The sequence below is a fragment of the Anomalospiza imberbis genome, chromosome 21 (genome assembly GCF_031753505.1).
Source record: "Anomalospiza imberbis isolate Cuckoo-Finch-1a 21T00152 chromosome 21, ASM3175350v1, whole genome shotgun sequence".
In the NCBI taxonomy this organism is placed as follows: domain Eukaryota; kingdom Metazoa; phylum Chordata; class Aves; order Passeriformes; family Viduidae; genus Anomalospiza; species Anomalospiza imberbis.
In genome coordinates this window covers 773,931-788,501 of record NC_089701.1, presented here as the reverse complement: position 1 = coordinate 788,501, position 14,571 = coordinate 773,931, and the positions used below count along the sequence as shown (strand labels likewise).

The 14,571-nt window shown below is 45.9% G+C and overlaps 1 protein-coding gene across 2 annotated transcripts in view; it reads right to left on the bottom strand.

Moving 5' to 3' along the window:
• Nucleotides 1-14,571, bottom strand: part of MAPKAP1 (MAPK associated protein 1) — an 82,468-nt gene that overhangs the window by 8,942 nt on the left and 58,955 nt on the right. The window contains exons 8-10 of one of the 2 annotated variants that reach the window (XM_068210882.1): nucleotides 12,125-12,232; nucleotides 7,314-7,454; nucleotides 2,717-2,854 (exon numbers count right to left, since the gene is read on the bottom strand). In XM_068210882.1, the coding sequence (XP_068066983.1) occupies nucleotides 2,717-2,854; nucleotides 7,314-7,454; nucleotides 12,125-12,232 (387 nt within the window). The remainder of the gene's footprint in view (nucleotides 1-2,716; nucleotides 2,855-7,313; nucleotides 7,455-12,124; nucleotides 12,233-14,571) is intronic. The other variant, XM_068210883.1, reaches the window with a different exon arrangement.

The window sequence follows — 14,571 nt, the reverse complement described above, 5'->3', positions numbered from 1 at the left end:
CCTTTCAAGACTCAAAACATTCAGAATCTCTCGTGATAATCAGGCTGAACCTGATTTAAAGAAGATGTTCGTGCCCGGTGTTGTCAGGTTCTAATGGCATCGAAGCAAGCCAGCAGGGCCATTAACTCTCCCCTCAGTCTAAATCCAGGGAGTCTGATTTAATTTACAAATCAAACTTTGAATTCTGACCCAGGGCTACTACAAGGGCAAACAAAAATCATCAGCCATCCCTGCCTACAGTCCCCCCACTAATGGCAAATGAGATGCCAGAGCTTTCTGTTTTCATTTTCTGCCCTCACTGAAGGCAGCTCTGAGTTCTGTGAACTCTCAGCACAGGAAAACTCAGCCTGTCCAAAGCAGCTCCAAGCTGTCCATCAATATTCCCACCACGTCAGCTCTGGAGCTGCCGAGTCCTTTCACACACACACACAGGTGCCACCAAAGCTCCTCTGCAGGACCCAGTGCAGAGGGAAGCACGAGACTCTCACTGCAGCCTCATGCTGGTCCCAGCACTCAACCTCCATTCCCAACGCCCCTTGCCCTTACTAAAAAGTAGGAGGCTAGTCCAAACCCTCCACCTCTTCAGTCACCAGGGCAGAGTCCAGAAGAGCAGAGCCCAGCCCAGCAGAGCTGAGCCCAGCTGGTTCTAACCCCACTGAGGTGCCTGGGGAGGGAAGGCAGCCCCAAACCCAGAGCCCGGCACAATGGGACAAGCACGAGCACTTCTGAAAGAGGAGATAGAGCAGGTTTGTGTTACAAGAGATAAAAACATGAAAACAAAATATATTGCAGAACTCAAAGACCTTATCTGTACTCAGCCTCTCTTTGCAATAATTCATTCAAGAAAGATCCGGGAATAATTTTTGATGTAAACTCTGCTACAAACATACATCACCGTGCTGATAAAAATCACAGACAAAACTTGTGAAATACAGTGAGTTTCATTCCTTTATGCTACTAAAATAACTTTTTTCCATTTAAAATTCAAGAGATACTGATCTGCTGTTCAGTTCCCCAAAATGCATCATTCTGAGATGTCACACTAAAAGTCTTTTCTGCTGGCCTAAAATAATGACTTTTGGAACATCTTTAGTGAGTTGGGAAAAGGTCAGCAGGAAGTATTTTCTCCTTTTGGAACTGTGCTGAGCCATTACTTAGTAGGATAAGTTTGAGATGTTCACACACAAATGAGCAAATAAGCCCCTCAGTACTGTCATGGTTGCCACCTGTCAGTGTCCTCTCCAAAGCCCCCGTGATTCTTCACTCAATGGTGCCCATGTGCACGTACTGCCCTCCTGCACCTGGGCTCTATTTGGGGATTGAAACTCCTGGGTTGGCAGGATTTGGGTACAAGGATAATTCCCCACAGCAGCAGGTGCTGCCTTTGGGGCTGGAGAGCCCCATCCTGGCAGGATGAGGTCCGAGGTGTCCAGGGATTGTGCCCTGGTGTGTTGACAGCAGTGAAAACCTCAGGTTTCAATTGGACTCTTCAAATACAGCCTTGTTTTGTGGGCACCGTTTTATCCCCTCAATGTTTGCATTTGCAGTGAAATGTGGATACAAAGCAGAGGCATGACAGGATTTACCAGCACAAACTGGCCCTTGCACTGCACACAAAATCCTCACGTGTTTCAGACTGCCAGGTCATGGGGGAAGCTTCTCCTTGGGATTGTGCCTACCCAAGGACCATGAAATCTTGATGGAGAGACAGAAAAGGAAGACAATGACTAAACCAAGAACATGGAGTAGGAAGGAGTAATGAAGGGGAGAAGGATATAGTTCAATAATTGCTGATAAAATCTGTGGCAGCCATAAATTTACTCTTCCAAGAGAATTCAACAGATCATTACCTCTGTAAATATGTATCACATAATTCTCCCTCTCTGTCACCTTGCAGATAAGTACTTAATACCAGCATCTCACTACCCTGCAGAGGCACAAGTGCAATAAAATCCATCTGAGCTTTTGAACTGCAGTCACTTTTTGAAAGTAGACAGTTCCATTTTGGCCCCACTGGGAGCCATTGCCCATTTCTCCCAGGGCCCATCCTGTGCTTTTTAAAACAACTTTTCCAGATAGAGACTCTCATTCCTCTACTGACACAACAAGCAGAAGCCCTTGCTTTTGGAGTTGCACTCCACAGATCCAGCTCTGACCTCTGGGCAATGGCTGAGCTGGGATGTCCAGCCTGTCCCCAGACCTGGCTGTCACTGCTGTCCTGGCCCAGTCACCACCACAGAACAGAATGCCCAGAGTGGCACCTTCAGTCCCAGTGACCCTGCAGCCATGGCTGGGGCAAATCCAGACTGAGCTGACACTTACTGTATGTCCCAGATCTTCAGTTGCACCAAAGACATTTAAAACCAGTCTGGAAGTTAAAAAGTGACAAAAAATCACAATTATGTTGAAACATGGATTTGCTGGCTGTGCTGCAGGGCTGGAGACAGCTGGGCAGAGCCAGTGTTCCCTCGGTGTCACAGTGGGCAAGAAACACTGAGTGATGCCATAAGCTGAGAGCAGCATCAAAGGACACTCGTAAAATGTGTGTCTGTTTATGCTGTGTTCTCTGTAACAGAACTGAGCCGGATTAAAAACATCCTGTAATGAAAAAAACACACCTATAGAAAGAAAAGGACATGGTAGCAATAATTCTTTGGACATGGAGCACATCCAGGGAGGCAGAGAAGAGAGAACATAAATAAAAAGGACTACTCACTTGGGCTTTTTTCTTCCGCAAGGTCACAGGCACAGAGGAGTTCAGAATCGATTGAAATGGGTTTCTGCTTAATCCAAAACTTAGTGCTGGCCTTCTGATTAGTAACAGGGTCTATCTCTACCTTGTCTCCAGAAATACCTGAGATGAGAAAGAATAGAGAGCCACAAGAGTGATCTGTTTAACCGATTTCATATCAGCCGTTTGACACACTTTATAAATCTTAAATGGGCTGAAGGTATATTGCCCTTCTGGGCTTTCTGAAAGCACGGGAGCTTTTGAAACCAGAAGCAAATGGTTATCAAACTGCATTGATAATCTGCATTTTATTCTCCTGCATAAGCATACCAAAAGAAAGAAATATCACAGAAAAGATTCTTCTAAAAGCATACAGAGCTCTTCTGGAAGCAGTAGCTACACGAGCTGTGAGATTTATAGGAGATAGTGCTGGTTATGCAGTCACCACTGCTCTGTGTAACAGACACTATCACCACCCACCCCACTCCATCTGCTGTACAGCAGACATGCAATCATGGAATAACAGAACCAGAGGTTCAGAATGTGCTGAGCTGGAAGGGACCCATCAGGATCACCGAGTCCGATGCTGGCCCTGCACAGGGCACCCCAGCAATCCCACCCTGGGCCTGAGAGCACTGTCCAAACGCCTCTTGAACCCAGGCAGGGCTGATGCTGTGATCACTTTCCAGGGAAGCCTGTTCCAGAGCCCAGCCCCGCTCTGGGTGAAAATCCTTTTCCTGGTATCCAACCTAAATGTCCCCTGACTCAGCTCCAGCCGCCTCCTTGAGTCTGTCACGGTCACGAGAGCAGAGACTGGCCCCTGCCCCTCTGCTTCCCCTCGAGAGGATGCTAAAGCCCACGGCCAGTGTGACCTCCGCCGCCTCCAAACAAAGCACCCTCATCTGCTCCTCATGAGGCTTCCCCTCCGGACCCCTCCCCACCCTCATGACCTCCTCTGGATGCTCTCTAATGGCTTCATGTCTTTTTTACATTGTGGTGCCCAGAACTGCACACGATAATCAAGGTGGGGCCACACCAGTGCAGAGGGCAAGGGGGATCCTGCTGGAACCAGTTCAGGAACTGAACAGAGCTGGGCAAACTTCCCAGGCAGCTTTTTACATCTAGGTGTGCAGAGCCTTAAAAACAGTGGTGTGTCTTCAGGCATGAGTTACAGGGTGAAGCTCATGAGACATCAACAAAAGGAAGCAATAAAGGAAAAACGTATTTAAATATCATTTAACTCTTGTAACTCTGGAACAAAAAGCAGAAAACTTTCTCCCTCCTGAGGGTTCTGACAAGGCAGGAGCCGGGGGGGCTCTGGCTGCAGCCCCTGGCCTGAGACCAGGCCAGCCCTGTGGGTTATGGGAGCACCCCACTAACCCAACAATACCTCACATCAGAGAGATCCCATTGCAGTTAAGCGTTGTATCAAGAGTCCAATTAACACCCAGGCTTCTGGAACTCACTAATTTGAGTAGGCTGAGGCTGTATCAGGAGCCCATTTTGGTTTGTGATTTAATTTTGGACAGATTATGTAAAACCAGTGTTGGTATTTCACTGTAATGGTTCATTATTCCAAATGGTATTTGCTGGAGTTTAAGGAAAATGTGGAAGTTGATGATACAAAGTCTCATTTTCTCACTAAAAAAAAAGTCAGGGGAAGTTCTAAAAATAAAGGTGCAAATTCTTGGTGTGTGAGGGCTGTTCCCCATCCCTTCCTCTAAGAGCATCACCCTTATAAATATCCTCCAAAAAATGTCACTGTTTGGCCCCGCAACTTCAGAATTCACAGTCAGTCAATACTGTTAATGCACCTTGTTAATTTGATAGGATTTGTCAGGTAACTCCACTGGAAAATTATATAAAACTGTTCCAGATGAACAGATGATAGTGACATGAATTAAAGTGATAGAACAATAGTGGAATATAAACCAGAAATGACACCCAAAGTGGCTGTTGATTTATTGCCATCCTGAGTTTGGTTCTGGGCTTCCATGTATATTAGTGCTACAAATCTGGGTCCATTTAGCAGCGAGATGCTCATACATACATCACCAGCTCCTGCTCCAAGCCAAGGTCACTCCCCATTGCATCAATCTTCTCAGCAGAGGCTACTTCACCATTTTGTAACCATCTCAGATGGAACAGACTTCCTCCTCTTTCATCTTTTTTTTATCATGTAAAATACACTTTAACTTCTATTATTTTTATCTGCAAATTGTTGCTGTATACTTCATCCATTATTTCTGTATCTCGACATCGCTGGCTGAAGCTCACCCACATCCAGAGAGTACATTGACAAAGAATGTTGTCTTTTTTGTGTTATTGTTCTCACAATCTGGATGTGTTGAAACCTAAAATCAAAACAGTATTGTGTCTGTGGCTTCTGCAGTCTCTGTCTTGCAGTACAAATCACTCATACTCAAAACCGAAGCAAAAATGCTTCTTCTACTATTTTTAAAATTAATTCATTTTGTCAAAAGGAATGCCATCAATGTATGGGTCCAGTAGCAGTGTTTTGTTCTTGCTCCCTTTGTTGAGGTCTGCAATTGCCCCCTCCCCTTTCGGAAACACTGGCCAGCAGTTGTTTTCCCAGATAATATGCTCCTGTTAGTTGTGCTAATGTAATACACAAGTGAATGTGTCTTGTTCCTCCACAACATGATAGAGCCTTTGTAAAACTGCTGAGAGTGCTGCTGTGTGTGCATTACCCTGTGATATGGGCTGAAACACAAACCCCAGACCTTAAACTGCCACCTTAAATGCAATAACCCCATCACTCAGAGCTGGGCACTCCCACCGTGGCCATCCACAGATCACCTTTTACTACAGACAGTACTGTACATACTGCACAAAGGACAGAAAATCAAATTTGCTCCCGTGTTTTTCATAAACCTTGTCTCAAATTCAGTGATCAGGCCTCAAAACAGCTAAAACATTTCAAGAAGTGCAATCCACTCCTGCACAGCCACTGACACCATTGATCTGCCAACAAGGAGCAAAGGGATGACAGAGGATTTTTGGGGTCCTCGAGAAACACTTGCCCTGCTAAGGCTGCTTCACAGAACTGATGGCACAAAAGAGCTGCAAAGAAAAGTCTTTGCAACTGGCCATCATCAAACTGCTGGAGAACAGCCCCCAGACCAGCCACCACGACTGAAGACAAAAAAATTAGCCCCTGCTTTTTCCATTTCAGGGAGGAAGAAGCAGTCTGTCACTCAGAGGTAACATGTAACACTCACCAGCCCAAACCCAAACAGCCTCTCAGTCCTTGTTTTGCCAATCTTGACCTTCTAATATATTTTAAAAATTCAGGAGGAAGCCCAGCAACTTACTCAGACTTTATAGAAAGATTTTGATTTTCTACATTTGCCCAAGGTTTGAACACCCTGCTGGGGTTTTCTTTGATTTAAAAAAAAATTAGATTATAAAACCCCATTGTCAGTGTACTGCCATCAAAATCACACAAGTTCACAGACTGTTATAAAAGGGAAATTTTATGGTCCTTACAGCACTGGGCAGGGTCAGCTCCTCCACTGCTGCACAAGTTAAGCCATTTGTTTCATTTAACAGCTCTTCTCCCTTAACCATTTATCTTTAGTGATCTGTCATGACCTTTTCAAGCTCTCATTTCTGACACTTCCCAGATACAGAGAGTCAAACTTCACTGGAAGCAAACTATCACACCCCGAGAGTTTGCTCAAGGCAGCGAACATGCCGGCACTGCCCTGCTCCAGCACCAGCAGATAAATCCTGCCTCAACTAGACAGCTCAAAATAAACCCAAAAAGCCTCTTCTGTGAGAATTTTGCACACACGTACTCTTACGTGTGCTTCAGGACGGAAGAATGAAGACACTGCAGTGACAATAACACAGGAGTCAGTATAGTTTAACAATTCTGAATTCTACAGAAGAAATGTATTTTGTAAACATTATGGCACTTAATATCTTACTGCTGAATCATTTCTTTATGGGAGTATTTGCAGGAATGTCACAGGTCACCAGCCAATGCATCATTAATCAAATTTTCACAATTTAAACACAAAGATAAAAAGCCATTCAATCATTTTAAAACAGTAATGGGGCTTTTATAATTCAGGATTCTGTCAGCCCTTGGCCTTCAGGTTTTCAAAAGCATTCAGCAAGCCAATAAGGACAATATAAAACCTTTAGAGAATGCTCATTTATTTTGTTCCACCTCAAATTTCCACTAGGTCGTTAAAAATCTTTCAGTCTCAGAAAAGGAAAAACCCAATAACTCCCAATTTTGCAAAGCCTCATTTAAAAATAAGAAAGCAGTTGGCAAGAAGCTTTCCATTAGGAAGCCTAGACTGAAAAAAAGAGACGAGGTCATTAAATAATGGCCTTCGTTCAGAGGCAACATGTGCAACTGATTGGGGATAATAAAAACACTGAAGTATTTTCAACGGAAAGCAATATTTTTAACTGCTGAAATGCCAGCAACACTTTCAAATGCTCCATGAGAAAATGGAGCAAGGTGATAATGATTGCTTCAGAGTGGCCAGAGGTGGCCAGGCAGCTGTTAGCCAAAGCTCTGAGCTGCTCTGTGCCGAGGATTTACCTAACTGCACGTCCGTGGTGAAGCGCAGCCGGTGGATCATGCTGACTTTGAAGGACTTGTAGTGGTGGCTGCTGAGCATGTCCTGGACCGTGGCAATATCGATCTGGGGATCCTCCTCCGAGACCTCTTCTCCTCTTGAACCTGCAAGACAAGGCCCCGCTCCTGAAGGGGAGGCTTGGCTCGGGGCGCGTGCCCGGCCGGCGCGGGGGCGCCGCCACGGGGGCTGCCCCAGGGACCCTGAGTGCTCGGGTCCGTGGCTCTGGGACGGGGAAATGCCACCCTCCACCCCAGGGCAGCCACCAAGGCACCGAGGCCACGCTGACAGACACGTGTGGCCACACCATGCTGGTGGCCAGCTCCGCGGCGGCACAGGCAGCCCTGGGCCGGGGGCATCCCAGGGCATGAGCAGGGGGACCCTGCTGGCCACCCACCGCCTGCCACCCCGGAGGGAGGCCAGACTTGCCCAGAAGTCCACCCAGGGGTGTCTGTCCCCAGAGGAGCCCCCCTCGATGCCAGCACAGATCTCCCATGTGCCAGCAGCACCTCAGGCACGCTGATGGGAAGCTGCACTTTATTTACTGATTAGTATTCTCATTACCACTGCAGGTACTGCCTTTATAAAAGGCAACAACTCATTAAGCCAAAATGCCAATTACTGAAAAAATATAACACACTTTAAAGATTTTTTACATTTTATGACGTTGGATTAACACCAATTTCAACATTACTATAATGTGATATATAATTGCACAGAGTAATTTCAATGCCAGCTGCTAATAAAGCACCTCAGCTCAAAATGATCATTCCGATGCTGGTAGATAAAGCGGCATAAATATGTTTGAAAACTGATTTAGCTTCTTACAGGAGATCTTGAGGAATGACACGTTTTGTTTAATATCCTGGCTAATGTAGTCCTAAAAGCTGAACCAACTGCCAGTTCGGAGAACTAAATTTGCTGCAGGAGATTAATGAAAACTTTATATTTTGCTGAAATTTTAATAATGGGAAGATGAGATGATGGAGATTTAGTACAGATCTTAAAGCTCCAGCAAAGCAGGTACCAACTTGTCAGATTTTTCAGTATTAATTTTGCTTGAGACTTGAACTGTTGGAGCGGCCTCAACACTACACCACTGTGAGCATCTGCTGTTAAATGAGTCCAAAACCACATGGAGAGCCTAAAGCAGGAGATTCCCAGGCCACAGAATTTCACCCCAGCTTTCCCAGTGCTGCCCTCCTCACACACCACAGACCCTCCTTTGGGGAAGGGGGACACCGAAGGGTTAAGCTACAAATTGGGCTGTGCCATTCGACTTGAAAGGATTCCAAAAATCAAATTAAACAGTCTCCATGTGAATTTATGCAGAGCCATCTTAACACTGCAACCACTCCGTGCTCCAGAATGACAAGATAAATTGTAATGGCTCCTTCCGAGACATTACAATGCATTTTGTCACAGACCCCTGTGTTAATGTCTCTATACTATGGATTATCATAATGTATCATGTCAAACCCTCATGCTGCACTACTCCAAAGATACGCTGAGATATGTCAAACTTTTTGGTGCACTTAAAAGCATCTGGAGAGGTTGTGGTGTGGCAGTGCCTGGCAGCGAGGCAGGAGGGTGGCAGTGGCACTGCCGCCCTGCTGCCGAGAGCCAGCCGGGACCCTCCCCAGGCTGGAAACCAGTGGGGTGTCCCCACAACCCTGTCCCCTCACTGTGTGGTCACAATGGCACCCTGTGCTGGGACAGGAGCCGTGACATGGCACAACTGACCCCTCCACCTGACCCTGGGCTGCCCACACAGCCCCCAGCCCAGACCTGAGTCCCCGGGGAACACAGCGAGATCGGTCACTCGCGCCATCTCCTCTCTGAAAACCCTGATTTTCAAATGAGACCAACAGCAATGGAAAAAGAGCACCAGCTGCGTGAGCTGGAAGCGAGGCAGAAGCCAAACCAGAAGCCTCCTCCTACGGGGACCCAGCTAAACCAGGAGCCTCCCGGGACAGGGACCCCTGCCAGCACTGAGCACAGACAAAAATGGAACACCACAGCTCTGAAATGTCATATGCAGCCTGTTGGAGAGAAGTGAACCTGTATTTCCTCGATGAAACAACAGAACACAAAGTTAACTGCACTGCAAAAATGTCCCTTATTACTTTAATGTACTAGAATATTGCTTAATGAAAGTTCTTAATTGCAATACAATTAATTACATACACAGAGTCCCCAATTACATTTTCCAATAAGACATTGGCTTTGCTATAGGTCTAAAGGCACTAAACCAATTTTAATATATTAAGACCAATTTCCCTTGAATACTAATTACTATCTAATGATAAAACGAGAAAGAGGAACTTTCCAGAAGTAAGACGGCAAGAATAAAACTAAATTAGCCATGAACGGCTTCCTACCACACATAAAGGCATTTCACATTACAAAGTGCAGCTTTCAGTTTAAAGATAAATCTTTGTGCAAGTTAAAAGTTCTGCACACTGGAAGCAGTTTATTAGCTTGAATGCTATTAGTAAATGCTGCCTGGAAAGGGGATTTCTCCATACATATTTCTTAATAATGGAAAGTTTTTGTTTCATTTAATACCCTGAAATATAAACTTTCTCTTTGCCCAAAGGAATGTGGCTGCTCTTCTCCCAGGAGATGCTTGGCATCATCCATATATATATTTATAAATGACTATGAGACTATGAAGAGCACATTTACAAGTAATAGCTGTTACAACAGTTTTTTCTGACTGGCATATCAAAGCTAAAAGTATTTCAAATCAAGACAGAATGCACAAAGTGAATGTTTCAGTTTGCTGATAGGATTGTCAAGCCGTTATTTTATTAATAGTGCAAAACTGTCAATGTCTCCATGCCAAAAGACAGCTCCTAAGCACCCCAAAATCCATTTTCTGACTGCAGGGGGGAGCCAGGCCCTGCACAAGGCAGGGATTGTGAGTGATCTCACAAATGGCACTGTCCCGGAGCCCCTCTGTGCAGGGCCAACAGCCAGCTCTGAGCAGGGACAGGGCAGGGTTCCCCAGCCTGGGGAATCCCCACCCCAGCAGAGCATGCTCTTGGATGGGCACCACCGACTGCTGAACGAGGGCAGGAGTGCGCCCCAGTTTAGGGAATTTGGACCAGCAGCCTCAGGGATCCATCCCACACCTCGCCAGGGCTCTGTGCAGGAGCAGGGCTCACTTTGGTGTCCCCTGGCCTGCGAGGGAAGGGGAGCAGTGCAGCACAAGGACTTCAGCAGGAGGGAAAAGAGTCCCCTCAGCACTCTGACTGACATTTATTTCGAGCCAAGGCTCCTGAGGCTCTCCTGGAGCAGAGCAGACTGACTGCCTCCTGCTACACCACTTACAAACTTCCAGCAGATTTGCTCTTTCAGTAACGGTGCAGCCTGAACCCCGTGACTCACGAGAGCAAAGACCTGCAGGAGACACAGCTACAGGCCACAGCCTGGATTCCTCCACAGATGATAAAAATACATTAAAAATGCAGTATCTACAGTATTCTTTTAATTATGGAGCTTGGGTTTAAAAAAAAATGTTATTTTAAATCACAAGCAAAACCCATGGAAGTATGACTAGTGAGCATCATTTCATAGATTAAAAATCAATACAAAAATAATAGGTAGGATGCAGACGTTGGGGATTTCTGGCTTGTGGAAGAGCACAACTCGATTAGGGAGGTCAGAATTGCTCCATTTCCTCAGCACAGCCCCCCTGCTCCCTCTTGCCAAGGTCTCTCCTACAGTTTCTCAGAACCATCTTATGCAGAAATGAACCGGGAGCACCAGGAATATTTTGGGAGCAAGTCCCACCATAGAGAGAGCAGCAGGCAAGGCTGTGAGTGCCAACCCCAGCCCCAGCAGCACTGGGAGCTCGTGCTGATGTCTCTCACTTGTGCTCACTGCTGCAACCGGGGGTGCTTTGGGGATGCTCTGCTGCCATTCTGGGATAAGATGCAGTTGCTGTGGCCAAAAAGCACCAATTGAAAGGTTTAACCTTTGCACAGAAGGAGCAAATTCTTCCACTACCTGAAGCAGGCTCTTACTATGGCTGTGTGCAGTGCTCTTGGCTGAGGGCAGGACTGTGGCTGGTTTTACTCATCAGTACAATCAACATTTTTACACAGAATGGAATGAAAGAACACCAAACCTGAGAGCGTGGCTGTTGTAAAGAATGAAGAATGGATCAAAATGCCACGGGGAACAAACACAAATCAATGTTAAATGTCTTTTTTTAAAGTTTCATATTATTTCAAGTAAAGAAATAAATCAGGAAATAAATATTAGGATCATTAAAACAGTAATAGAATAAAAATATTTGAGCAGAGCTGGAGAGATGATTATTTGTCTGGCACTTCAAAAATCATCAAACTGATGTAGTTATTTGTGCATGGCTAATTTCTTTAAATTTTATTAGAAAACCCCAGTGCCTCTGACAGCCACACTGACATGGCACAACACCCTGCAGACCAGCCCCTCGACTCACTGAGCAATGTCTGCAGCACAGACAGGTTCATATTTCGTGTTTTTCAGGGTTGGTCATAACTTTACAGAGCAGTTTAACAGCAAAAGATTAATCATGAAGTGATAAACAGGATGCAGACTATTTACTAAAGGTATGAAATCCATCATTTCCCTCTGGAATATTGTTTTGGCACCATGGAGAAGTGCCTCGGGACAGAGAGTCTCGTCAAAATGTACTTGCCCAGACAGTACAGCTTGTGTTCCAAAATACATAACTTATGTGAGTTTAAGCAGTTTAGAAGAGCAAAAGTGAAAAGGGGAAACATACTGTTCTCCCGGACAAGGCAGAATTCCAAAGTGCTCTGGCTCTCCAAGGTACAGTCTAAATCTACTGGGACATTAGGTTCACTCTGCTTCTCCAGCCGATACTGAGGACCTGAAACATAAAGTAACTCGTAAAATCGTCTGTTTTCTAACAAAGTGATGGCTTAGCACATTCAACTAACACGAGGTTACTCGCAGCCCAGGAGCACAGCAGGTGGGTGTTGATGTCTCAGAGCCCTTTGCCAAAGGAAGGGCCCTGTCAGCAGCTGGAGGACGGTGTGGAAGGAAACAACACATTCCCACTGTCTCCAGCTGTCCCCTGACCTGCCAAACCCCTGTCCAACACTCCCACGTTGTCCCTACTCCAGGTGAGGCTGTACCAAGCCCCTGCCTGGAGTGGGAAACACCCCTCAGACCTCGCTGTACGCCCTGGGGGCATTTTTGGGGCATCTTTCCTGGGTGAAGAAGCCCCCGGTGTTTGCTGCTCCCATCCCTCTTGCCTGCACAGAGCACTGGGAAGCATCTGGGAAGGAAATCAGCCCTTCCTTATGGACTACATCTCACAGAGGGACAGATGCTGCTGCTTTGAATGAATGATTTTCACATTTTAACAGTAGATCTTGAAGGTTCAGGTGCCAACTTCTTTCTTCCCCAACCAAATCCCCAAAGTAAGGACAGTGCCACTTTAAAAGCTGTCTTACAACTACAGAAAATGCATAAAGAATTGTTTTTACAAAAACTAGGCCATTAAAAAAAATCTTCTAGTTGAATGGATCCTTAAACTACATGCCTTAAGCGGAACAAAACCAGGACACTGATCCAATTCCAGGTGAAGCCCCATGAGCCAGCTCCAGCCCTGCTGTCCTGACAGTGGCTGGGAGAGGCCCTGGCAGGGTGGGGGGAGACCCAAGTGCACCAAGTTCCAGGTGGGACCCCAAAGAAGAAAAGCCAAGGGCAGGAGCTGGTGGGGCCAAAGCCCTCCTGTCCTCGCTCCACTCCCGCTCACACCTGAGAGCTGAAGTGCACACCAAGTTCTCAGCTGTGTATTTTCCATAAACAATCATTTTCCATAAATAATTTTCCACAATCCAGTAAAATAACCTGAACAGATAGCTGAAAAATCTTAAGTGATTCAAAGCCTCTTTAACCAGGTCTCAGATTAACAAAAAACCTAGAACTGAAATAACAAAATCTATTCCCTCTTCACCAGTACTTAAAAGATTTCTGACTGTTTGCTGACATTGAATTACGAGCATATATGATGAAATATTTAAAATATATAAAAAAATTAAGTCTTTCAGCCTCAGATGGCATGCCTAAGGAATGGAATTTGTTAGCCAATTAATTTTAAATTTACTACAGCAGAATTTCAATTACAGCTTCTCATTCCGTCTCCCCACAGCCACGTGAGGCACTCGCTGCTTGGCCGGGCACGCTCCCTCCCTGGGTGGAGCGTTGTGGACTCTCCTTATTCCCAGTGCCACTCAGCAGATGCGGTGCCAGGCTTTCTGCAGGACACAGGAGACTCCCACCCTGCCCAGCAGAGCCAGTGGTGGCATGAGGAGCTGCCAAAGCACCTGCAGTGCAAACCACGCAGCACAAAGAACGGCAGACAGACCCAGCACCAACACTGCTCCTCTCCCGGCTACTGGAAATGTGATTAACTATTTAAATTTCAAATAAATTAGATAAACAGAGGCCTGCTTGTTAGGCAGAAGCAAAATATACTGAATTGAAACAAATCTCAAAGCAGTAAATCAATTTGGATTTAAAATCTGGCGTGGGTTTAAGAACAGGACCAGCAACAGCAAACCCAATGGCTTTGTCTGTTGAGCCCAAGCACCTTCCAGACATTCCCAAGCTACATCCAAGGGAACTGCTGGCACAGATCTGTGCTGTTGGTACCCAGTCCCAAAGCCCTGCTCCAGGGGGGCAAACCCTGACATGATGGAAGGGTTAAATGTAGGCAGGGTTGGTGGTCCCTCTGTGAGGATCCGATTCCACCAGCTGGATCCACCCCAAAGAACAGCACTCCCTTCAGAAACAGTCCCCACGCTGCTGAACCCTGAGGAGAGCCACCAGGGATCACCCCTCAACACACCCTGCAGTGGCTCAGGGTCATTTTTATCTGGAGCAGCTTGAGAACTCCATGATCAGGTAAATTGTTTTACCCAGTTTGTGTCAAGCCTGTATTAACTCTGCTAATAAAGCAGGGAAATAGAGCTCCAGAGCAGGAACCAGGTCAGCCTGCCTTATGGATAACTCCTTAAAACCAGAAAATACTGGGAAATTAATAAAAAAGCAAATACTGAGAAATTAATAAAAAAGTGCAAACGGATTTTCAGAGAGTATCTACTCTTCAATTATGCTTTAAATATCTGTCCACATTTACATGACCTCTGCTTCCCAACAGATGAAGAACGTTAGGCTGAGTCTGTGGAGGAGTTTTAC